This window comes from Rhinopithecus roxellana, chromosome 15, assembly GCF_007565055.1.
Source record: "Rhinopithecus roxellana isolate Shanxi Qingling chromosome 15, ASM756505v1, whole genome shotgun sequence".
NCBI lineage: Eukaryota > Metazoa > Chordata > Mammalia > Primates > Cercopithecidae > Rhinopithecus > Rhinopithecus roxellana.
Genome location: NC_044563.1, coordinates 1,134,344 through 1,155,242, shown reverse-complemented (window position 1 = coordinate 1,155,242; position 20,899 = coordinate 1,134,344). Strand labels below are relative to the sequence as shown.

The 20,899-nt window shown below is 64.2% G+C and overlaps 2 protein-coding genes across 3 annotated transcripts; both read left to right on the top strand.

The window, feature by feature from the left end:
- The first annotated feature begins 1,703 nt into the window (after positions 1-1,703).
- On the top strand, positions 1,704-20,583 carry DUSP8 (dual specificity phosphatase 8). Of its 2 annotated transcripts, none has more exons than XM_030918605.1 (7): positions 1,704-2,075; positions 8,004-8,342; positions 9,950-10,088; positions 15,568-15,734; positions 16,361-16,520; positions 16,715-16,838; positions 17,069-20,583. In XM_030918605.1, the coding sequence occupies exons 2-7, from the start codon at positions 8,112-8,114 to the stop codon at positions 18,126-18,128; spliced, it is 1,881 nt and encodes a 626-aa protein (XP_030774465.1). In that variant the 5' UTR covers positions 1,704-2,075; positions 8,004-8,111; the 3' UTR covers positions 18,129-20,583. The 2 variants fall into 2 exon arrangements, with proteins under 2 accessions (XP_030774465.1, XP_030774466.1); XM_030918606.1 differs by having other exon boundaries at positions 1,904-2,075; positions 8,004-8,300; positions 17,069-18,522.
- On the top strand, positions 18,282-20,587 carry LOC104680767. The gene is given in 5 exon segments (XM_010386857.2): positions 18,282-18,326; positions 19,074-19,198; positions 19,200-19,582; positions 19,585-19,602; positions 19,605-20,587. Coding segments are annotated over 5 exon segments (744 nt in total). The 3' UTR covers positions 19,778-20,587.
- The last annotated feature ends 312 nt before the right edge of the window (positions 20,588-20,899 follow it).

The following is a 20,899-nucleotide window of genomic DNA, read 5'->3' as shown; positions in this document are numbered from 1 at the left end:
TGCCTCCTCAAGGACCTCCTTTGCCCCCTCCGGGTCTCAGCCTGAATCCTCCTGCCCCTCCTAGGCCCAAGCCTCCCGCACTTTTCAGACCCAGCAAGGCTGCATCCGGCAGCCCTATTCACCTGGCCCCGCATCCAGGTCCGGCACCTCCAGCCTCAGGATCCCCCCTCCAGCCAGGGCCTCCCTTCTCGCAAGGCCCTCCCGCTTTGGGGCGCAGTCCCAACCCCAATAACCCCTAGGCTCCCAGGGCTTCCTTCCGGGACAGCCCCACTCCCGCCAAGGGGTTCGTTTGTGCTGTGTGCCAGCTCTGTGCCAGGAACGCACTCCACCGCCACCCCTATCCCATACGGGTCACTGCCGCTCCCCTCAGGCTGGCCAGGGAGGGGAGCTGCAAGCGCTTATTAATCGCCAACTGTGTACTCAGCTCTGAGGCTGGCAGGAAGACTGAGTATGGAAAGGGGGAGCCCCGAACCCCGCTCAGCACCCCCTGTTGCCCACAGTCCTCCCCACCCCCAGCCATCACCATTCGCACCCTGAGCTCCGGGGTCCTGGTGCCGACTGAGGGTTCTGCGGTCGTTGCGGCGGTTTCATTTTCTGTGGCCCTTCATTCAACCAGCGACCGAAGCCCCCTTCAGAGCCCCAGGGTGACCCTGGGGGGTCCAGGCTAGTTGGGGGCTCGGGGGCAGAAGGTGGATTCCCCCCGCGCTCCCTCTCCACCAGGCAGCGGGGAGGAGGCCTTTTAGAAACGTCTGGGGTGTCTGGTGACCCCCTACCACAACCATCATTACCTTCAAAGACTCCCAGGCTCCTGGGCAGGGGGCTTTGTCCCCTTCCTCCAGAACAGCGAGGCCTCCCCGCCCTCCCCCTGCAGCGCGAGTCTGACCCCCGTGCTCCCGCCCAACACCTGCCCAAGGTGCAATTACCCGTGCGCTCTTCCTGCCGCTGACTCGCCGCGTCCCGCCGCACGCGCGGAGCTGTTCCCACAGCGGTCGGCGGAGGACGGCCCCTCAACAACCCGCACGGGGGTCGTCGGGGCGGCTTTCCACGGAAGCGGGAGGGCTGGGGGTCGTGGGGGGCGGCGGCGTCCTGGGGAGCCCGCCCCGGAGTTCGCGGATGTGTGACCCGAGGCAGCCGGCTCGCCTCTGAGGGTCCCCGGCCCGCCCGGGCGCAGGGGGGTCCGGCTCCGTCCTGCGGGGGTCGCGGCGGGGCGAGCGCAGCGGCTGCAGGTAAAACGCCGCGCCCGGGTCTGGGGAGGGCTCCGCGGCGGCGGCCTCGCGCTCACAAAGGCCGGGCGAAGTGGGGAGCGGCGCCGGCGCCTGCCCGGGCCGGGGGGAGGACGTCGCGCCCGGGGCCGCTCGGCTGGACCGTCCGGGGTCTGTGCGACGCGGCTGGGGGCCGGCGTGACGCGGAGCGCGGGGCCGGGAGGGCTTCCTGGAGGCGGGGTCCCGGACGCCGCGCGGTCCCTTTAAGAGCCGGTCCCGGGGTGAGGACGGAAGGCGGCGGCAGCGCGACCCCCCGCACCCTGCACCCCGCCCCCCCGCGGCCACCGCCTCAGCTTCACCCCGAGCCCGGGCTCCGCTGACGTCACCTGCCCCCGAGCCGCGCGAGCTGATTGGCTGCAGGTGACGTCAGGGGCTTTTTTCGCTCGGCATGACCTCATCCCCGCCGGCTGCCCCGCCCTCCGCCCCGGGCCTGTCACTCGCGGCCGAGCGCGGCGGCCGAGCCGGCTCCCCCCACACCGCCCCGCCGGACGCCGGACGCCGGACGCCCGAGCCCGAGCCCGAGCCCGAGCCCGAGCCGCGCCGGAACCGCCCGGCCGCGCCCGCCGAGCCGCGGGGCTGGGATGCGCGCCGCGAGCGCGCGTGCCCGCCCGCAGTGCGCGCGCCCCGGCCCGAGCGAGCGCTCCCCGCGGCGTTGGCGGCGGCGACGGCGGCGACGGCGACGCGGCCCGCGCGCTCCCCCGGCCCCTGCCCCGGCTGCGCGGGCCCCCGCCGGGCCCATGGACGGCGCAGCCGAGCGGGCGCCCTGAGCGCGGCGCGGGTCCCCGGAGCGCCCCCGAGGCGAGCGCGAGCGAGGTGAGCGGAGGCGCCGGCGGGGCGGGGGCGGCGGCAGGCGCCGGGGACTGGGTTCACCGGCCCGGGCCAGGGGGCGGAGGGCGCAGCGTCGGGGGCGCTGGGGCAGCGGCACTCGGCGGGCGCCCGGGAGGAGGAGGCGGCCCTGGAGTGAGCGGCCCCGGCCGGCCAGGACGCCCGGGACAGGGAGGCCCCTTCCGCGCCTTCCGCCGCGCCCGGCGGACCCGGGCCCAGCCCACGCCCGCCCGCCGCGTTGCCGTCCTTCTCCACGCAGCTCCTTCTTTGGGTGTGGAACGGGGGGGACAAAAATCCCGGACCCACCAGGGCCACCTGAGATCCAGCGCGGATCTGCGCGAGCCCCCGACGTCCCGAACGGCACCCCTGCGGGGGCCAGAACCGGAGCAGGCGGACCCTGGCCCGGAGCCGGTCCGGGAGGTGTGGAGCCTCGGCCGTGGGAGGGACGCGACGGCCTCTGGCGTGGGACACCCGGGAAGGGGCCGTCCCCTGTCGCAGGGGAGGGCTGCAGATCCATCCCCCCAAATGTCCAGGCCGCCCCGCACCCCCACCCCGGGGTGCCCAGCCGGCCCCTGAAGGATAAAGCCCCTGCGCCCTTCCGCCTGCTGCAGAGGCAGCCGCGGCGCTGGGGGAGGGGCTGGCACAGCCAGGCTGCTGCAGCCACCTCGCTAGGCCCAGCTGCCCAGCCTGGGATGCGGAGCAGACCAGGTGGGGGTACCTAACAGTCTGGCTTGGAGGGGAGGGGGCAACAATAGGCCCAGCCCCCACAGGGCCGCCCCTTCTGGGAGAATCTGCCTCCGTCTCCCTGCTCCGGGGTGTGTGCACGGGCCTCTGCTGAAGGGAATAGGGGCTCTGTGCTGCAGTGATGGGGGGCGGGGACGCTGTGGGATGGAGGAGGGGGTGGCAGGATGTAGTGTGGCTCCGCAGTGCTCTTGCTATGCAGCTTGGGGTGGGGGTGGGGTGCTGCAGGCCAGGCAAGCTCCTTTTGTGCCCCTGCGGGGGTTCCGGGAGGAGGTTCAAGACCCGGCACTCTCGCTTGCCTCCCTTCTGGCACAGCCCACCCAGAGACACTGTTGCACCTAGGCGGTGCAGGGGTGAATGTAGCACCCCAGGCCCCCAGCCCTCCACCAGGAGGACAGTCCCATGCATTCACTGCTAATAAGCACTGGATGTGGATGGCAGATCATGTGACCCCAGCTGGAAGTTCATCCTGAAGTCTCGCTGAAATACCTCCTGCTTCAGCCAGCCTGGAGCTGCAGGAGTGTGGCTGGGCAGGTTCTGTTCCCCTGGTGCTCTCTGTCCTCGGGGAGGTTTCTGGGAATAAAGTCCCATGAACAGAGATGCAGAAAGAAGCTTAGAGTCAGTCTCTGCTCCAGGACCCCTCTCTTCTCAGGTTGGGGCTGAAGTCAGGGCCTAGAGGCTGCCACTGGGCAGGTGTCTCGAAGGGCCTTCGGCTGGGGCCTGGTGAGACCTAGGTGTCACTTCTTGCAGAAGGCAAGGAAAGGGGCAAACCCACAGCGAGAGAGAGGTGGTTCTGGACATGAGAACTGCACCGGTTGAGGCCCCCTCTGCTGGAGTTGCTCAGGGCAGTGCACCTTGGAAGCCCCAGGCTGGTCCTGGTGTTTAGCGTGTGGTACAGTGACCAGGAGGAGGGACACAGGCCCGGTGGGAAGGGAGGGAACCTGGATATGTCCTCACGGCCCCCTGTGCCAAGCCCTCCCATCCCCTGCCCTACCCAGACCCTGTTCCGGGGATCGGAGCCCCCAACCCCACCCCACTTTCTCCCAGGTCCACAGCTTCCCCAGGCCAGCAGAGCAGAGTGTAGGCCAGCTTGGGTCCTGCACCACTAGCTCAGGGAACTAAGGGGATGCAGGGATGAGGGCATTTGGGGGAGCCCAGTGAGGGAAGAGAGCTGACCTGCATGAGTGCAGGGTCCCTGCCTCCCAGAGTCGCCACCCACCAGTCTCTCCCCAGCCTCCTTATTGTGACGATTTCTGCCTCCAGAGGCATCCGTGGGTGACAGTGAGCCAGACAGCTCGAAGAGCCTGCCTAGGTGTAAGGGGGAGACACAGTCCCATCCCCCCATGCTTGACAGTCCTGGCAGCTATCTCTGAAGGTCATGAGTCCCCATTTCTAGGTGCTGAGCAGAAGGTAACGTGGCGAGGATGCTGTCAGTTGAGAGTTGGGGGTGGCCTGGGACTCCCTGGTCCCATCTGTGCTCAGGGACAGGAATGTGCTGTGTAGAAGCGCTGGGTATGGGGAGTTCGTGTGTGTAAGGAGTCTGGAGCTGGCCCCTGGGGTACCGGAGTCCTGGGGTTCTCAGGGGATTCTGCATACAGAGGGCAAGGACGTGCGTGTACTCTGGTATACGTCCAGCACCACGTGTGCGCACACATTCACGTGTGGGTACTTGCACACAGGGCAGGTGGATTGCGGGTAAGGGGCACCAGCCCAGTGTGTGTGGAGTGGGTGTGCAAAGGGGTGTGTTCTGGCACACCTAGAGGGCAGTGTGCACGCAGCACCAGAGCCAGGTGTGCTGTGTCCCAGGGGAGGGTGGCTACCTGGTGCCTCCTGGAAGGTGTGGGCCTGGGAGGAGCCTCCTTCTGACTTTGGACTTGGAAACTGCTTCCTCCTGGGCTCAAAGACCTTTGAAGAGGGTGTATGGGGCTGTGCCAGGGGGCATCCTGTCCGCGCCCTGCCTCTCACCCCCCAAGCTCTAGGCACTGGAATAGCAGGGCCACCGGTACTCAGGAGGGCTTGGCATGTGGGGCCGTGAAAGGAGAGGCGTGGGACCAACACCATTCACGTTTCCTTACCTCTGTTCCCACATGGCCAGTGCTGGCCCCACTGATCTGCACCAGGCTGTCGTTAGTGTCTCCATTCCCCATCCCACCCAACCTGCCTCATCCCTGGCATAGCTGGGCCCCGATCCTTAGCATCTGGGGAACCAGAGGTGAGGGACATGCCCCCCTGGGAGCTGTAGGTCCAAGGAGACCCTGTGAGGATGCTCTCCCAGAGGCCAGCACAGCACAGAGGCTTCCTACAGGAGGGGGCACCTGGTCTGCCCTTAGCAGTAGAGAAAGCCTCTGAGGGGGTGGGGAGCCAGTGAGCTGCAGGGAGGGTGCTGGGCACAGCAGGTACTGGGAGTGGGAAGGAAGGTTAGGACCAGGTAGGGCAGAGGAGCGGAGGGGCTGAGGACTGGGCTCTGCACTGCCGGGCACCTGCTGGGGTGGGTGGGAGAGAGCAGGGAGGGGCACGTGCCCACTCTGCAGAGGAGCCTGCTCCATGGTGGTGGCTGCCGCAGGAGCAGCAGTTGCCTGGCACCTCTGCCGTTGCCATGGCGACAGTGGAGGTGCTAACTTGCTAATGAGTCCCCTTCGGCTGCAAATAACAATACTATTGTGGGTGATAGGCCCAGCTCCAGCTCAGGGTTGCTTGGGAGGCAGAGCAGGGACAGGTAAAGGCTGGGACCCATCCTCCCGCCCCTCCAGCCCCTGCCCACTGCCCTGCAGCTGGACTTGCCCTCCTCCCTCCCCTCCCTCTGGGTCTCAGGCCTGGCTGGCTGCACCGAGTCTCTCATGGCAGTGTCAGGACTCAAGGCTATATGAAGCCTAGGCCCTGGCTGCAGGGAGGGCGAGGGCCTCTTCTCACACCTGCCCTCCTCCTCGCACTGGGCGGTGTTTGCTTCCGTTGTTTTCAGTGACAGAGAATCCACCGCCACTTAACGGATGAGGACATTGAGGCCAGGGGCGACTCCTCGAAGGACCCCCAGCCCAAGTGTCCTGCTACTGCGGCCTTCTGACTGTTCTGGGCCTCTGAGCTGGGCCCTTAGGTGTCGTATGGGGCACCTGGAGTTGCTGTCTCCCCAGGACCACACATCTGGGCCCTCGCCTCTCACCACCTGTGCAAGGCTCAGGTAGAACTCAGGAAGGACAAACAGCTCATTGAGGCTCTTCTGTAGGCAGTCAGGGACCCCCTTGGCAGGCAGAGACCCTCCACAGCAGGTAGGCAGCAGGCTCTTTTGCTGTTGAACTTGCTGGGTCTGGCCCTGGGAAGGTCTCCCAGGCCTCGTTCCCCACCCTGTGGTGGAGGCTGGAGCACCAGCCCAGGAACGGTGTCTGAGTGGGATCCTGAGGCCCCGCTGACCAGGTGCCACTGCAGTCGCTGGTGTCAGCTGTGGGGTCAGCTGAGGCTGCCCGTCCACAGCCAGGTGTTCCCCTGGCCTCTGGCAGCAGGATGGGTGGTGGGAATGCACAGAGGCCTGGGCCTAGTCGAGGCGGGAGGGGCCAGGCAGGGGCCAAGCTTGAAGTGTCTGGAGAAGGAGAGTATGTGTGAGGCTGAGGCTCCTGGGCAGGTAGGAGCTGGGACCTGCCCCTCAGTGTGGAGTCGGGCTGAGCCAGGGACGAGGTCCACACCAGCCTTGCACCTGCTGCTCTGTGAACTCTCCCATTGGCCCCCGCCAGCCTGGTAGCTGACCTGGAGAGTCCAGAAATGGTGGTGGCCTCTGTCCCCAGCCTGCTGTTGGCAGTGCACGGGTATCCTCAGGGTGGCTTCCCCCAGTTCCCCCTGTGGCTGTGGGTTGGGGGTCTGAATTGCTGAGGGTCCACTGCCCACCGTAGCCCACTCTGCGCAGGGCCCAGGGTGCACCTATCTCCCAGCCTTCCCTCACTCCTGAGCTGGGTGGAGTAAACTTCCTGACTGGCTGGCAGCCGTGGGGGCACAAGGGAGATGACCTTGCAGGAACACCCAGTGCCTATCTGTGTGTGACCCAGGTGTGACCCAGGTCCCACCCTTGCCCCAAGCCTCAGTTTCCTCATAGTTGAAGCAAACTCATCATCCTTACGCTGTGTGCCTCCTAGGGGCTGTGAGTCTAAAGTGGACCCAGAGGAAGGCCAGTCTTGACAGGTGACAGAGAGATGGGGCCCAGCAGTGGGGCAATGACAGAGGCTTGTCACCAAGCCTGCAGGAGGGGCTTCCAGAGGCTCCATCCTCAAACATCCCTACTCCACCTGCCCACCTGGCAGTCTGCCTTTGCAGGCCATGCCAAGGGCCTGGTCCCTGCAGGGTCCCCGACACTGACCTTCTTCCTAGGACTGCCTCACCCCTCCCATCCTGGGCCCCATCAGCCCCTGAAGGGGCTCCCTAGACCCCAGGCTCCACTGGGGGAGGGGCACTCTGTGGGTGCGACCCCTGCAGGAGCTGGGCACTCACCCCCAGCAGGCACGTGGCTTGCACTAAACCTCAGCCTGCAGGCCAGGAGGGCAGCAGTGGCAAAAGAGTTGTGCCCCAGTGCCCGAGCCCCTCCCGCACCCGCCTGCCATCCACCTGCCCCCGGGAGGCCACTCTCCGGTGGAGGCAGCCCCAAGGCCACCATCCACCAGGGGCTGGATTATCAGCTTATGGAGCTGCCCTGGAGTCAAGTCTCCAGGGATTGGACTCCCTGGGGAGTCCAGGGAGGGAGGGGCAGGTGTGAAGACAGCAAGCCCGGAGGAGGGCAGAGAGCTGGACCACGAGGGAGGGTGAGGCGCCGTCCAGACCCCTGACTTGCTGGGGGTCCTGTGGTGGAAAAGATGCAGAGGTCACAGCAGGGAGATGCCTGTGTCCCAGGGATGAGATGGAATGTTCTGGAATGCCTAAGGGTCGGTGAACCCCAGGGCCCACAGGAAGAACCCCTGGCCTCGTCCAGCCCTCAGACCCTTCCCTGTGGGGCCCATTTGCCCCCTTCTGCCTTGTTGCATCCTGCTGCTGGCCTTGTGACCTCGACGGGGTCTCTCCAGAGGGAGAAGGGTCCCCACGGGCACATGTTGGGCCCAGATGTCCTGGTGGGCGCGAGTCCCAGCTCCGATCTGTCCTGGGGAGCTTCTGGGTGCCACCCAGGGACCTGCAGCACTGCTGACCGTCCCCCTGTCCCTGCAGGTCCGGCACCATGTGCTAGGTCACTCCCAGCGCAAGGCCACACCTGGGCCGTCGGAGCAGCCCCCCCTCACTTCAGGGGTCACCTTCCCCAGCACCCATTGCCCCACCATGGCCGGGGACCGGCTCCCAAGGAAGGTTATGGACGCCAAGAAGCTGGCCAGCCTGCTGCGGGGCGGGCCTGGGGGGCCGCTGGTCATCGACAGCCGCTCCTTCGTGGAGTACAACAGCTGGCATGTGCTCAGCTCCGTCAACATCTGCTGCTCCAAGCTGGTGAAGCGGCGGCTGCAGCAGGGCAAGGTGACCATTGCGGAACTCATCCAGCCGGCTGCACGCAGCCAGGTACCCAGCCCAATGCTCGCCAGGCGTGCACCACCTCCAGGGTCCATGGCTAAGGGGCCCTCAGCTCAGGCAGCACCCCCTCCTCTGCCCTCCGGTCCAAACTCGGCTCCTTGGGGTCACAGCCGGGGGCGTGTGGAGCAGCCTCCCGGCACTTGCCTCTCACCACGGCCTGTTGCCCCTGCTCAGGGCACCCCCCCACACACCCCCGCAGCATCCCTCCGTACCCTCCCTCCAGGGCCTCCTCGCTCAGCTCCTGCACGGAGGTGCCGGGCCCTCCCCACGCAGATAGGACTGTGTGGCCGGCCCAGGTTCACAGAGCGGAGCCGTGAACAGAAGAGCAAGGTGTGACCACATGGCAGTGGGAGCAGCCCCGCTGGCCTGCGCGGGACAGGGACAGCTGTGTGGTCCACTCCCCCTGCTGTGAGGACAGGAGGGGTGGTCAAAAGGCACACATGAGCAGTCGGTGTCCCTGTCCCACAGCTCCCCCCAGCCTGCAGAGTTTTCGGGGACCCAGAATTCTCTCTGTGGCCCCCCAGGAATGTCCTTCTGGGAAAGGACAGCTCATTCCGCCCATCAGGTGCAGCTGGCGAGGGGCCAGCAGGGCTGTTGACCTGTGAAGGTGGCGGCACCTCCTCTTTCCACTGCCTCGCAGGGGTACGAGGGAGACAAGCTCTTGGCACTGGAGGCTTTGAGAGGGGTCTGGGTCACTGATATGCCCTGTTCGGAACTGGGACATGGGAGGACTCAAGTGGGATGGCCACTGGCCAGGAGTCCACCCACCCCAAGGCCAGAAGCTGCTCCCTTTGGCTTCCAACAAGGGGAATCCGGTGATTAATGACCCCCAGCGAGGACTCCCGGCAGAGTGCGATCCCATTGGCTGCCGATGACGTCACCCCAGCCTGGGGTTGGCGGCTCAGCTGGCTTAAGGGCTGAGTGTGCTTTCAGGGCGGGGGACATCGGTGCTGTCTGAGCAAAAGCCACTCAACATCTGGGCCGGCCCTTGGGGTGGGGGAAGAGGGTAGGAGGAACCCAGCTTCCAGCTACTGCCTCCGGAATTGGTGCAGGGGCCTGGGGTCCTGCTGGAGCCCTCTGTTTCTCGGCTGGGGGTTGGGGAGGGGATAGGGTGGGGAGCAGAATTGCTGGCTGCAGAGTTAGCCCCACTGAGAGCCCACACCCAAAGGCATCTGCCTCTGGAATCCCTGAAGTGGGCCGAGCTTCCCTGTCCCTCCATCACCCCAGGAACCAGCCAGGTCCTATGCTGGGCTCCCACTGCACTCACCTGTGTCTCCTCCACACGGGCCTGGCCCAGAGTACCCGTGCCCTTCACCCATGTGCATGGCATGGGGGCACAGCTGCGCAGGGGAGGAGCCCATCCCTCCCGGCCCCCATGGCCTGCTGTGTGGTGTGGGTGTGTGCACCTGGGCCTCTGGCAGATAGTGTGTGAGGTGTGTGACCGCACCTGCCCTCCCCTCCAGGCAGCAAGGTGACAGCTGCCTGCCTCCCATCACGTGATGCCCTTACTATTCCCTTGGGCCAGTGCGGCTGGGACAGGGCCAGGGCATCGAGAGGTGGAGGCAGCATGCTGACCTCTGCCCCATGGCCCCCAGGTGGAGGCCACAGAGCCACAGGACGTGGTAGTCTATGACCAGAGCACGCGGGACGCCAGCGTGCTGGCCGCAGACAGCTTCCTCTCCATCCTGCTGAGCAAGCTGGACGGCTGCTTCGACAGCGTGGCCATCCTCACGGGTGAGTCTGGGACCCATGCCTGCCTGAGGCACTCGCTCCGCCAGCAGTGGGGCTGGGGCTGGGGCGCCAGGGAGGCGTCTGCTGGGCACGGGGGCATCTCCGTCATACGTCTGTGGTTCTTTTTTTTTTTTTTTTTTTTTTTTGAGAAGGAGTCTCACTCTGCCGCCCAGGCTGGAGTGCAGTGGCCGGATCTCAGCTCACTGCAAGCTCCGCCTCCCGGATTCACGCCATTCTCCTGCCTCAGCCTCCCGAGTAGCTGGGACTACAGGCGCCCGCCACCACGCCCAGCTAATTTTTTGTATTTTTAGTAGAGACGGGGTTTCACCAGGATGGTCTTGATCTCCTGACCTCGTGATCCGCCCGCCTCGGCCTCCCAAAGTGCTGGGATTGTAGGCGTGAGCCACCATGCCCGGCCACATCTGTGGTTCTTGAGGCCCCACCATCCTCTCCCCAGGACCCCCACACTTCAGGACCCACCAATGAGTCTATCCTCAACACAGAAGGACACCTCACAGGACAGCTGGCTCCGGAGGTGTAGGGCGAGGCATGCGGGCTGGGAGCCCCTCCCCCTCCCGGAGCTCCCGTCAGAAGCAGGAGGCAGAGGCCCCGTCCTGTGGAAACTCAGTTGGAGCTATGGGGTCCCGAGGAAGTCCCCCTGCCCCCAAAAACCCAGCTAAGTGCAGGTTGCCTGGCAACAGCCTGGCATCAAGGCTGCTGCCTGGGTCCCAGCAGACAGCCTCTAGGGATCCCTGTGGCCCAAAAGCAGCCTGGGCAACTGGCCCTAAGCCCTGGAGGCAGGAAAGCCACCTCCCTACACATACTGATACACACTTACACACACACACATACATACTCACACACACATTCACACTCACACACACGTATACTCACATACACAGTCACATACGCACACTCATACACTCACACACACAAACACCATACACTCGCACTCTCACACTCGCACACTCAAATACACTCACACATGCACACACATATACTCATACACTCACATACACGCACTCATATACACACACATACTCTCACATACACACACATACACATATACACTCACACTCACATACACACGCGCACTCATACACACATATACACACACATACTCTCACATGCACACACATACACATATACACTCACGCACACATACTGACACGCACACTCATACACACACGCACACTCATATACACACACATACACTCATACGCATACTCATACACTCACACACATACACTCACACACACAGCACACTCGTATACACACATACACTCTCACACACATACACTCACATACACACGCACACTCATACATTCACACACACATACCCACACATACACACACACACACACACACACTCGTGGTCCCAGAGGGCTCTTTCTTCCCTTGGGCCGCGACTGAGGGTGTGTCTGTAGAATCCACTTCCTGGGGCCGGCCCAGGTCCCAGAGCCAGGTGGAGCTGACCTGTCCCAGGGACGTGCACCCTCCCCCACCCAAGTCTGGGGTCTTTGTCTAGGCTCCTGCCACATGGCCTGGGCTACCAGGGGCTGTGCCAGGCAAGCAGAGGGCATGGGAGACTGTGGGGTGCAGGCGCGGTGGGGTGGGGAGTGAGCAGCCAAGCCAGGCCCTTGGCCCTGCGTCCAGTGAAAGCAGGTGCTTTCAACCCAGCCTGAGAGCAGCTGTAGGCGGATGAGGGGGTAACAGCTACTTTGACCAGGCCGACCTCCCGAGATGCCATGTCCTGGGACCTGAAGGGCACCCGGAGGCTCGAGGGTGGTCCGGTGTCCTGGGCAAGAGCATCGAGGCCAGGCTCCCTCCCCACCTGTCTGTGTGTGAGTCCAGCACCCTGCAGTGCTGTGTGGTCCTGGTCATGGTCAGAGGGTGTCTGTGCATCTGTGCATGACTCTGGGCGTCTGGTGACCAGCATCTGCCTCTGCGTGTGTGTATGTGAGCATGTGTGTGCAAGTATGTGTGTGTGCATGTATGTGTGTGCATGTATGTGTGTGCAAGTACGTGTGTGCATGTGCGTGTGTATATGCATGTATGTACATGCAGGTATATTTGTGTATATACTCGCCTGTGTTTGGGTGAGATTTGGTTTTTGTATACATATGTGTGAACTCTCAGAACCAGAAGCCATAGAATGACGCACTCTGATCCAACCTTCATCCCTTAGGTTAAGTTTGAGGGTGGAACTGGTGGGTAGGGGAGGGGAGAGAGACTAGTTTGGGGCTTTTTACAACACACCAGGTGTAACAGGACCCCTCCCAAGGGCCACTTTGCTGCCCTAGCCAGGAATGGGAGCCAGGAGGCCCTTCTTGGAGGTTGAGAAGGGTCCCAGAGGGGCACCTCCCTACCCCCAGGCGAATGCCAGGAAAGTCCCCAGCTTGGAAGGGCCTGTCTCCCTCGAGGCCAGAGTGGGACGGTTTGCGGGGGTGGGGCCCTCACCCAGCACTGGTGGGTGGGACAGCATGGGTGTGCAGGTGGGTGTGGGTGTGGGTGTGGGCATGGGAGGGGCCGGGCCTGGGCTGGGATTTGCCAGGAGGGCACTCCTGGGGCCTGGTCATGCCCGCCCACTCTCGGGACCCTCTGAGCTGCCTTTCTGTGCTGACATCTGCCCTGCAAGGTTGAGGCTGTGTCCCCTTTTCTCCAGAAGCGCAGCTGCCAAGGAGCCCCAGGCCCCATGGTGTAGCGTGGGTTCATGGCAGCACCCAAGCCGCCCCACGGGCTGCGCCCTCAGACTCCCTCCCTCCCTTTGGTGGGCACAGTCCCTGCTCTGGCTGGCTCTTCGAAGAACCAGGGAGAGTGGGAAAGAATATATTGGGGTGGGGCGGGGGTGCTGCCCATCACCCGGGAGAAAGGACATTCCAGGATCCCGCAGCATAAGTGACACCGTTCCTTGGCCCATTTGCGAGGACAGTAGAGGCCGGAACGTGAGGGACAGGCCGTGCTGGGGTCCCAGGACTGCTGTGAACCCCACCTCCCCCTGCCACTCCTCTTCCCCCACTCCAGCTGTGCTGCTCACGATGCTGGGGGGCAAGCGGCACGGGATGGGAGAGGGGCCTGGCCCTTTAAGCAGCAGCCCGCAGTCGGCCTTGGAGCCTCCGCCGGGCAACTGCACTGCAAGTGGGTGGGGTGGCGGCCCCCGCCCTGGCGGGGAGTCCGTGGGTCACGGAGGTGGCGGGCAGAAGCGCTTGCAGGATCTCCCAGGTGGCATGGGGCGGGCACATGTTCTGGTATACACGCCTTTTTTCAAGTCTAGGATTTCATTGTGAGTAGCAGGTGAACTGCAGGCACTACCCCAGCAACCCCCGAGTCAGGGAACAGGGATACTGGGAAGGGGCCTTTGGAGATGCCTGGGGGGAGGGGTGCCTCCCCAGGGCCCAAAGAGTGCTGGGACCTACAAAGGGTCCACTGAACCCCAACACCCCTCGCTTATTACTCACCCCCAGAGCCTGGGTGGTTCTGACATCCCTGAAGCCTCGGTCCCTGCTAGGCCTGGCGTCCACAGTGGGGTCTGTAGGGACATCCACACTACCTGCTCCACCTGGGGAGGTCCTGGGAAGCTTCCCGGGGAATTGCTGCCATAGCTGTCAGGTCTCTGCACCTGTCCAGAGACTTCCCTGCCTTGACCTCCTTTGAAAGAGGTGGGAGGGTTCTGATGGAATCCCCACCACCACCACCACCTCCTTTGGCCAGGCCCTGGAGAAAGCAGAGAGTAAGGCACAAAATCCCTGGGAAAGGCACGGGGAGGAGGAGAGGCAGCAGGTGCCAGAGGAGTCTGCAGGGAAGTGGTACAGCCCCTCCCCCTCCCTAGGGCTGTCCTGCAGCAGGAACATCCAGGGCTCCCCCAGCTCAGAACAGTGAGCGGAAGCTACGGTGCCCGGCCCGGCCTCTGCTCAGGGGAACCTGCAAGCTGGGGCGTCGTTGGTGACAAGTCACCTACCTGCTTCCCCCTGTCCAGCCAGCAGATTCCCACAGAAGGGACTGTTCCTCGAAGGCTGCTGCCTCAACCCACCCAGCCTGGAGCGTCTCCCATCTCCACAGTCCCCAGCGTCACGCCCTTTTTAGGGACACGGGGAGCTGGCACAGCAGGCGTTCTGGTTAGGGGTTTGCACACACTCCCCTATCCTCAGGAGTTATCCAGGGTGGCTGTACTCCACCCAGCAGGGGAGGATGGAGAGCGGAGGAGCCCTGGGGGCACGCGGGGCAGGCAGTGGGCACCCACTGCACATGTGGCACCAGCCTCTTCTGCAAACCAGGACAAAAGAGAGCCCTGGGGTTCCCAGGCCTTGAGCCCCCTCAGTCACTCCCCTGCCTCGTACGGTGGGATAGGGCAGGCCTCAGCCCAGCTGCCTCAGGCTCTGCACAAGCAGGAGCTGGCTTGCCATGGGGCTCATGTCCTGGGAGGTGTCCCTGGGGCGGTGCTGGGCCGTGCTGGCCCCACCCTCCCAAGAGCTGGCAGCCACCAGGTGGGTGCTGCCCAGTTTCTGGTCCACATCGGTGGTCACCCCAACCAGGTCAGGGGCAGCCAGGTCCGTTCTCACCATGTGTCTTCGTGCTCATTATCTTCTTGGAGCCGCACGATGCCGTGCGGCAGGCAGGAGGAGGAAGCAGAGACCAGCGCCAAGGTGTGCACTGCCCATGGTCACTGAGTCAGACATCCAGGGATTCACACCCAGTCTTTCCAGCTGGTGCGGGGCAGAGGATTTCCTCCCACCAGCCTGTGGCCTCGGACTTGGACGTGTGTGGAAGGCAGCAGCACACGCCGGTCACGTGTGCAGTGGGTGCCCACTGCCTGCCCCGCGTGCCCCCAGTGCCCAGGGCTCTTGCACTCCGTCCTCCTCTGCTGGGTGGAGTAGAGCCATAACCAGATGGCAAATGCCCCCAGGGCTGTGCCAAGGTGATGTCATGCCTGGGGATGGGGAGGGCCTCTCGGAAGCCCTGGCCTCCTGGTCCTGGCACCTAAGCCCAGGCCTGGGGCTCCCAGCCAGCTGGAGGCAGGGAGGCATTGCATCAGCGCAGGGGAGGAGGAAGGCCCCGCCTGGCTCCAGGCCGTGGGTATGGGAGACGGGGGTGCTCACGAGGGCCTCTCCTCTGGGCTGTGTGACCCACACCCTTGGCAGGAGACTGCTGTGACCTCTGAGCCTGTCCCTGCCTGGGCCTAGCGCGTGCCGCGCTGGCCAGCCACCTCAACCCCACCTTTACCGGCATCATAGCAGCGTCCTCAGCTGGGTCAGCCCCTAATTAGCGTGAGGAGGAATGTGGGCGTAGGTGCGGGCTGTAAATGTGTGGCAGCACCCCCTCCCCCACCGTGGCCAGAGCAGGTGCTCTGCCAGAGGCTTGCTGGCTGGGCTCAGGCTCGGATCTGAGCTGGGTGTGACTGATCCTCAGCAGTAGATGGGGTGCCCTAGGTGGACAGGGAGGCCTAGGTGTTCTCTCAACCCACCTGACGGACTTCCTCCTACAGGGGGCTTCGCCACCTTCTCCTCCTGCTTTCCCGGCCTCTGCGAGGGCAAGCCTGCTGCCCTGCTACCCATGAGCCTCTCCCAGCCCTGCCTGCCTGTGCCGAGCGTGGGCCTGACCCGCATCCTGCCTCACCTCTACCTAGGCTCACAGAAAGACGTCCTGAACAAGGTGTGTGTGCAGTGGAGTTGGGGGTGGTCAATGGGAAAGGGGCAGGAGCTCCAGAGGCAGCTTGGCAGCAGAGTGGGGGATGAGGGAGGAAAGGAGCTGAAGGCAGTGGATGAGCTGGGTGTGGGAGAAGCATGGGTGGGGGCCCAGGAGGACCCCAGGTTCCCCACCCATGCCCCCAGCAGGACCACAGCAGGGCTTGGGGGAGGGCCCAGCAGGGCTTGGGGGAGGAGCGGGAAGCTGGCAGGCCAAGCTTCGGATGTCACTGGGCCCCTGGCCAACTCTGAAAGAATCCCGTGTTTTAAAAATGGTGACGAGGGAAAAGGGTAAAAGCCACCACCCAGGCAACCATAAAATTCCTAGGAGCCCACCACTGGCCATGGGTGGGGCCTGCAGATGGAGGCCAGCCATGCCCGCATCCCCCGCACAGGCCCAGGGTGCCAGGGTGGACCAGAGAGGCCTCCTGGGCCCGCCCCTGGATACACTGGGATCCGGGACAGGTTCCAAGGCTCCCAGGACCACCCCAGGATTCTAAAGGCCCTCCTGACGGCAGGGCAGGAAAAGCCTCCACCTTCACTCCCACACCAAGCTTCTCCCACCCCTTCCAACCCGTCCTCCTGCTCCTCCAGGATCTGATGACGCAGAATGGAATAAGCTACGTCCTCAACGCCAGCAACTCCTGCCCCAAGCCTGACTTCATCTGCGAGAGCCGCTTCATGAGGGTCCCCATCAATGACAACTACTGTGAAAAACTGCTGCCCTGGCTGGACAAGTCCATCGAGTTCATTGGTGAGTCTGCGGCGGGCGGAGGGCGGGGGCCTGGCTAGAGGAAGGCTAGAACTGGGCGTGGCCACAGGCACAGGAGGGGTCCCGGGGAAGTAGCCTGAACTGTTGGCAGTCGGGCAGGTGGGGTCCCCTACCTGGGCCAGGGAGAAGCTGTGCAGGCTTAGCCCTCACCTGGCCCCCATGGCCCACCTGCCCAGATAAAGCCAAGCTCTCCAGCTGCCAAGTCATCGTCCATTGTCTGGCCGGCATCTCTCGTTCTGCCACCATCGCCATCGCCTACATCATGAAGACCATGGGCATGTCCTCCGATGACGCCTACAGGTACTGCCTTCCCCAGTCACACACTCGTGACTCACGGCGTCACCTCCCTTCCCTCGGCTGCCCAGTTGCACCAGAATGGCCCCACCGTCCAGGACCCCTGGCAAGGGAGTAGGGCCTGAGAGCAGCCTGGCGCACATGAGCTCATGGGTGCCCAGCGGGTGGCGTCAGGTGGGCAGCCTGGCCCTGGCGGGCGCCTGGGACTAAGCCCACCGCCCCCCCACCCCCCGCAGGTTCGTGAAGGACAGGCGCCCATCCATCTCGCCCAACTTCAACTTCCTGGGCCAGCTGCTGGAGTACGAGCGCAGCCTGAAGCTGCTGGCCGCCCTGCAGAGCGACGCGGGCACCCCCTCAGGGACGCCGGAGCCGCCGCCCAGCCCTGCCGCCGGGCCCCCGCTGCCACGGCTGCCACCACCTACCTCAGAGAGTGCTGCCACCGGGAATGCGGCTGCCAGGGAGGGCGGCCTGAGCACGGGCGGGGAGCCCCCTGCGCCCCCCACGCCCCCGGCCACCAGCGCGCTGCAGCAGGGCCTGCGGGGCCTGCACCTCTCCTCGGACCGCCTGCAGGACACCAACCGCCTCAAGCGCTCCTTCTCGCTGGACATCAAGTCGGCCTACGCCCCCAGCAGGCGGCCTGACGGCCCCGGGCCCCCCGACCCCGGCGAGGCCCCGAAACTCTGCAAGCTGGACAGCCCATCGGGGACCGCGCTCGGCCTGCCCTCGCCCAGCCCGGACAGCCCGGACGCCGCACCCGAGGCGCGCCCACGGCCCCGCCGGCGACCCCGGCCCCCCGCCGGCTCCCCCGCACGCTCCCCCGCGCACAGCCTCGGCCTGAACTTTGGCGACGCGGCCCGGCAGACTCCGCGGCACGGCCTCTCGGCCCTGTCGGCGCCCGGGCTGCCCGGTCCTGGCCAGCCAGCCGGCCCCGGGGCCTGGGCACCGCCGCTCGACTCCCCGGGCACGCCCTCGCCCGACGGGCCCTGGTGCTTCAGCCCCGAGGGCGCGCAGGGGGCGGGCGGGGTGCTGTTTGCGCCCTTCGGCCGGGTGGGCGCCCCGGGACCGGGCGGCGGCAGCAGCGACCTGCGGCGGCGGGAGGCAGCGAGGGCTGAGCCCCGGGACGCGCGGACCGGCTGGCCGGACGAGCCGGCCCCGGAGACGCAGTTCAAGCGCCGCAGCTGCCAGATGGAGTTCGAGGAGGGCATGGTGGAGGGGCGTGCGCGCGGCGAGGAGCTGGCCGCCCTGGGCAAGCAGGCGAGCTTCTCGGGCAGCGTGGAGGTCATCGAGGTGTCCTGACCCCTCCGCTGCCCTCGGCTCCGCCGCCCGCAGCCGGGCCCGTTATAAATATATATTATATATAATGCAAAGAAAGGTAAATGGTTTTACTGGGATTTTTATCGAGAAGTAAATATTTCGATTTTTTATTTATTTAAGCTGTTCATTCTGGCAATGATTTGGCAACAGTGCGGGTGGTCCTCGAGCTCTATTTTTACTGTCTGGTATTTAAACTGAAACACACGTTTCTAAGCAATACGAGGCCACCTTCAGTCGCAAGGTGGGTGCCAGGCCTGGGCCCCTCCCAGTTCCCCCGCCCCAGGAAACACTGCTGACCTTTGCAAAGGCTGCCGAGCTTTCGTGCACTTTTTACATAAGAAAAAGGTGAAAAAAAGGAAAAAAAAAAAAAAAAAAACTTCTTTGCCACAAACTGAGCCGCAGAACTCCCCTTCTTCCCCCACCCACCTCTCCTGCTCTCTCCCTTCTCTGCGCCAGCCTAGGGCTCTGCACTAAAGCCATAGGTTGGGGGAGGAGGAGGTGGTGTGCCCCGGAGTGGTGCGGCCAACCCTCCACCAGCTCCAGGCGCCAAATCTTGGTGGCAGGGAGGGCACCCCGCTGCCTGTTGCCCCAGAGCTGTTCCTTGGCAGGGGAGGACAGGCATCAGGCCCCCTGGTGCCAGGGTGTTCAGAGAGGCTGAGGAATAGAACAGTGTGGGTAGGGGCTTGGGGCAGGGGGTTCTGGAGTGTCAGATGAGGTGGAGGCCAGGGGAGGACAGGGGTGTTAGTGCCCCCAACTCCCTCCAGAGCCCAGTCCAGCCACAGAGTGGCTCAGAAAGGCCATTGAGAGGGCTGCGGCCGGCCCTCCTCCCTTGCCCATGCCCCTAGAGCTGCCTCTCGGGCAGGGTGGCACCACTGCAGGAGAGGAGCTTGGCCTCTGGGAGTCGGGCAGGAGGGGCCTCCTGGCTAGCCAGTGCTGGCTCCACTGGGCAGGGAGCCCTGGACCCCCAGGTATGAGGAGGGGGTGGGCTTAGAGTCCTGTTCCAGGTCCATCCCCCACCTAGCAAGGCCCCAGGCAGAACTTGGAATTCAGGCTCACCTGCAGGCCGAGGGGTTCCAGAAGCAGGTGCTGCTCGCACAGGGAGTTCAGGCGCCAGCCAAGCCCCTGTGCTTCTGTGATAGGCCTGCTTCACTTAGGGAGCGCTGCCTCAAGGCAGATAAAGCTCCCTTGTTTGCCCCGACCCCCATGGGGGCCTCTCAAGAGAGAAACTCCCGTTCACCCCTTTCCCAGGGCACTCTCTAGGTGGCATGCCAGCCCCCAAACACAGGTGGCTTTTGGGCCCAGGTGGGTCAGCCTGCTGCCCCTGCCCTATACCCTCTCAGGCGGTTGGGACCCCTGCTCTTCAGATGTCCGAGGGTCTAGGAGTGGGGCCAGTCACCATGGGAAGAGGCCAGGGGCTTGGCAGGAGAGGCGGCCCAGGTAGGACCCAGTCCTGAGTCCAGAGCAGGGCCAGGGAGGCGCCCACCCTGCCCCGGCCAGCCGCCCTCTCTGTTGTTTCTTCTATTTGTTCTTCTTTTCACCCACAGCCCTGTGTTCCTGTCATCCCTCCTTTCTGCAAAAGTCCTGTTCCCGTTCCCTCTGTCCCCACCCACTCCTGTTCCCCAAGAAAATAAGCTATCGTTGTTGTATTTGCAATCTATGGATTAGAGGTTTAAGTATTTATTATTGGTTAATTATTATTAATTATGTAAATTTGCCTCCCGTCTGTCGCATTGGGTTTCTGAGGAGACCCTGGGTGAGGAGGATGCACTGGCTCCCCGCTTCTCGCCCCCCACCCCTGTGCTGTCCAGGAGGCAGTGGTCTGGGGCCACTGGTTGGGCCCCCTCCTCCCCTCCCCTTGTCCCTTCTCCAGGCTGTGGGGTGGGGTCCTGTCTGTCTCAGTCTGTCTCTGCTCCCACTCTTGAGGCACTGGTCACCCCAAAGTGAGCTGCCAGGGTGGGGAAGAAGGTCTTGTGTTGGCCACTGCCTCCTCCAGTGCTGCAGGAGGCGGGCTGGGGCCCCACCTGGCGGCTTTCTCCCGACCGAGCCCTGAGTCCTTTTCAAGCCTCTTTCCCGCCCCTCCCACCCGGCCACTGCCTCCTCCAGTGCTGCGGGAGGTGGGCCAGGGCCCCACCTGGTGGCTTTCTCCCCACTGGGCCCTGAGTCCTCTCCAAGCCTCTCTCCCACCCCTCTCACCTGGCCACTGCCTGGCATTGGGATCGCCCCACAATGGACCCGGCCCCTCCTGTTATTTGCTGGGAAGTCCAGCAGAGGAGAGGGTGCAGGTCCCCCGCCGAGCCTCCAGTCTCTGTGGACTGGGCTGCTGGCCCTTCCGCAGCCCCTTAGAGCCCCTCCCGCCGCGGCTGCACCTTCCGCTCCGGGCCCCTCCCTTTGTATTTGGAGACAATGTGTTGTAATAAAGCTTAAAGTGGATGTTTTCCTCAGGACTCCCTGCCTCTTCCTTCAGACTGGCGGTGGGCAGGGTGGGAGCAGAGGCTGCTGGGAGGCAGGCCTGAGGCCAGGAGCCCGTATGTTGGGCCTGGAAACTTGCCCCAGGCTCACACCGTGGGTGGGCTCAGAATAGTCCCTGAGGGCCAGGCATGGGCACAGGTCCTCAGCTGCACCCTTAGGGTGTAAAACACACTTTTTTGGTTGTTACATGCTAGTAAAAGCTTAAATAACTTGAAACGATATAAAATCTCAGTGCTACCCACAACTCCCCTCACTCCCACAGTCCCAGTGTGAACAGCTAGAGG

Bases quoted from the DNA above. Each gene is read 5' to 3' on its own strand.
- DUSP8 (XM_030918605.1), top strand. From the start codon at position 8,112: ATGGCCGGGGACCGGCTCCCAAGGAAGGTTATGGACGCCAAGAAGCTG. The intron at 10,089-15,567 runs GTGAGTCTGGGA...TTCCTCCTACAG, and splicing joins CAGCGTGGCCATCCTCACGG to GGGGCTTCGCCACCTTCTCC. The intron at 16,839-17,068 runs GTACTGCCTTCC...CACCCCCCGCAG, and splicing joins TCCTCCGATGACGCCTACAG to GTTCGTGAAGGACAGGCGCC.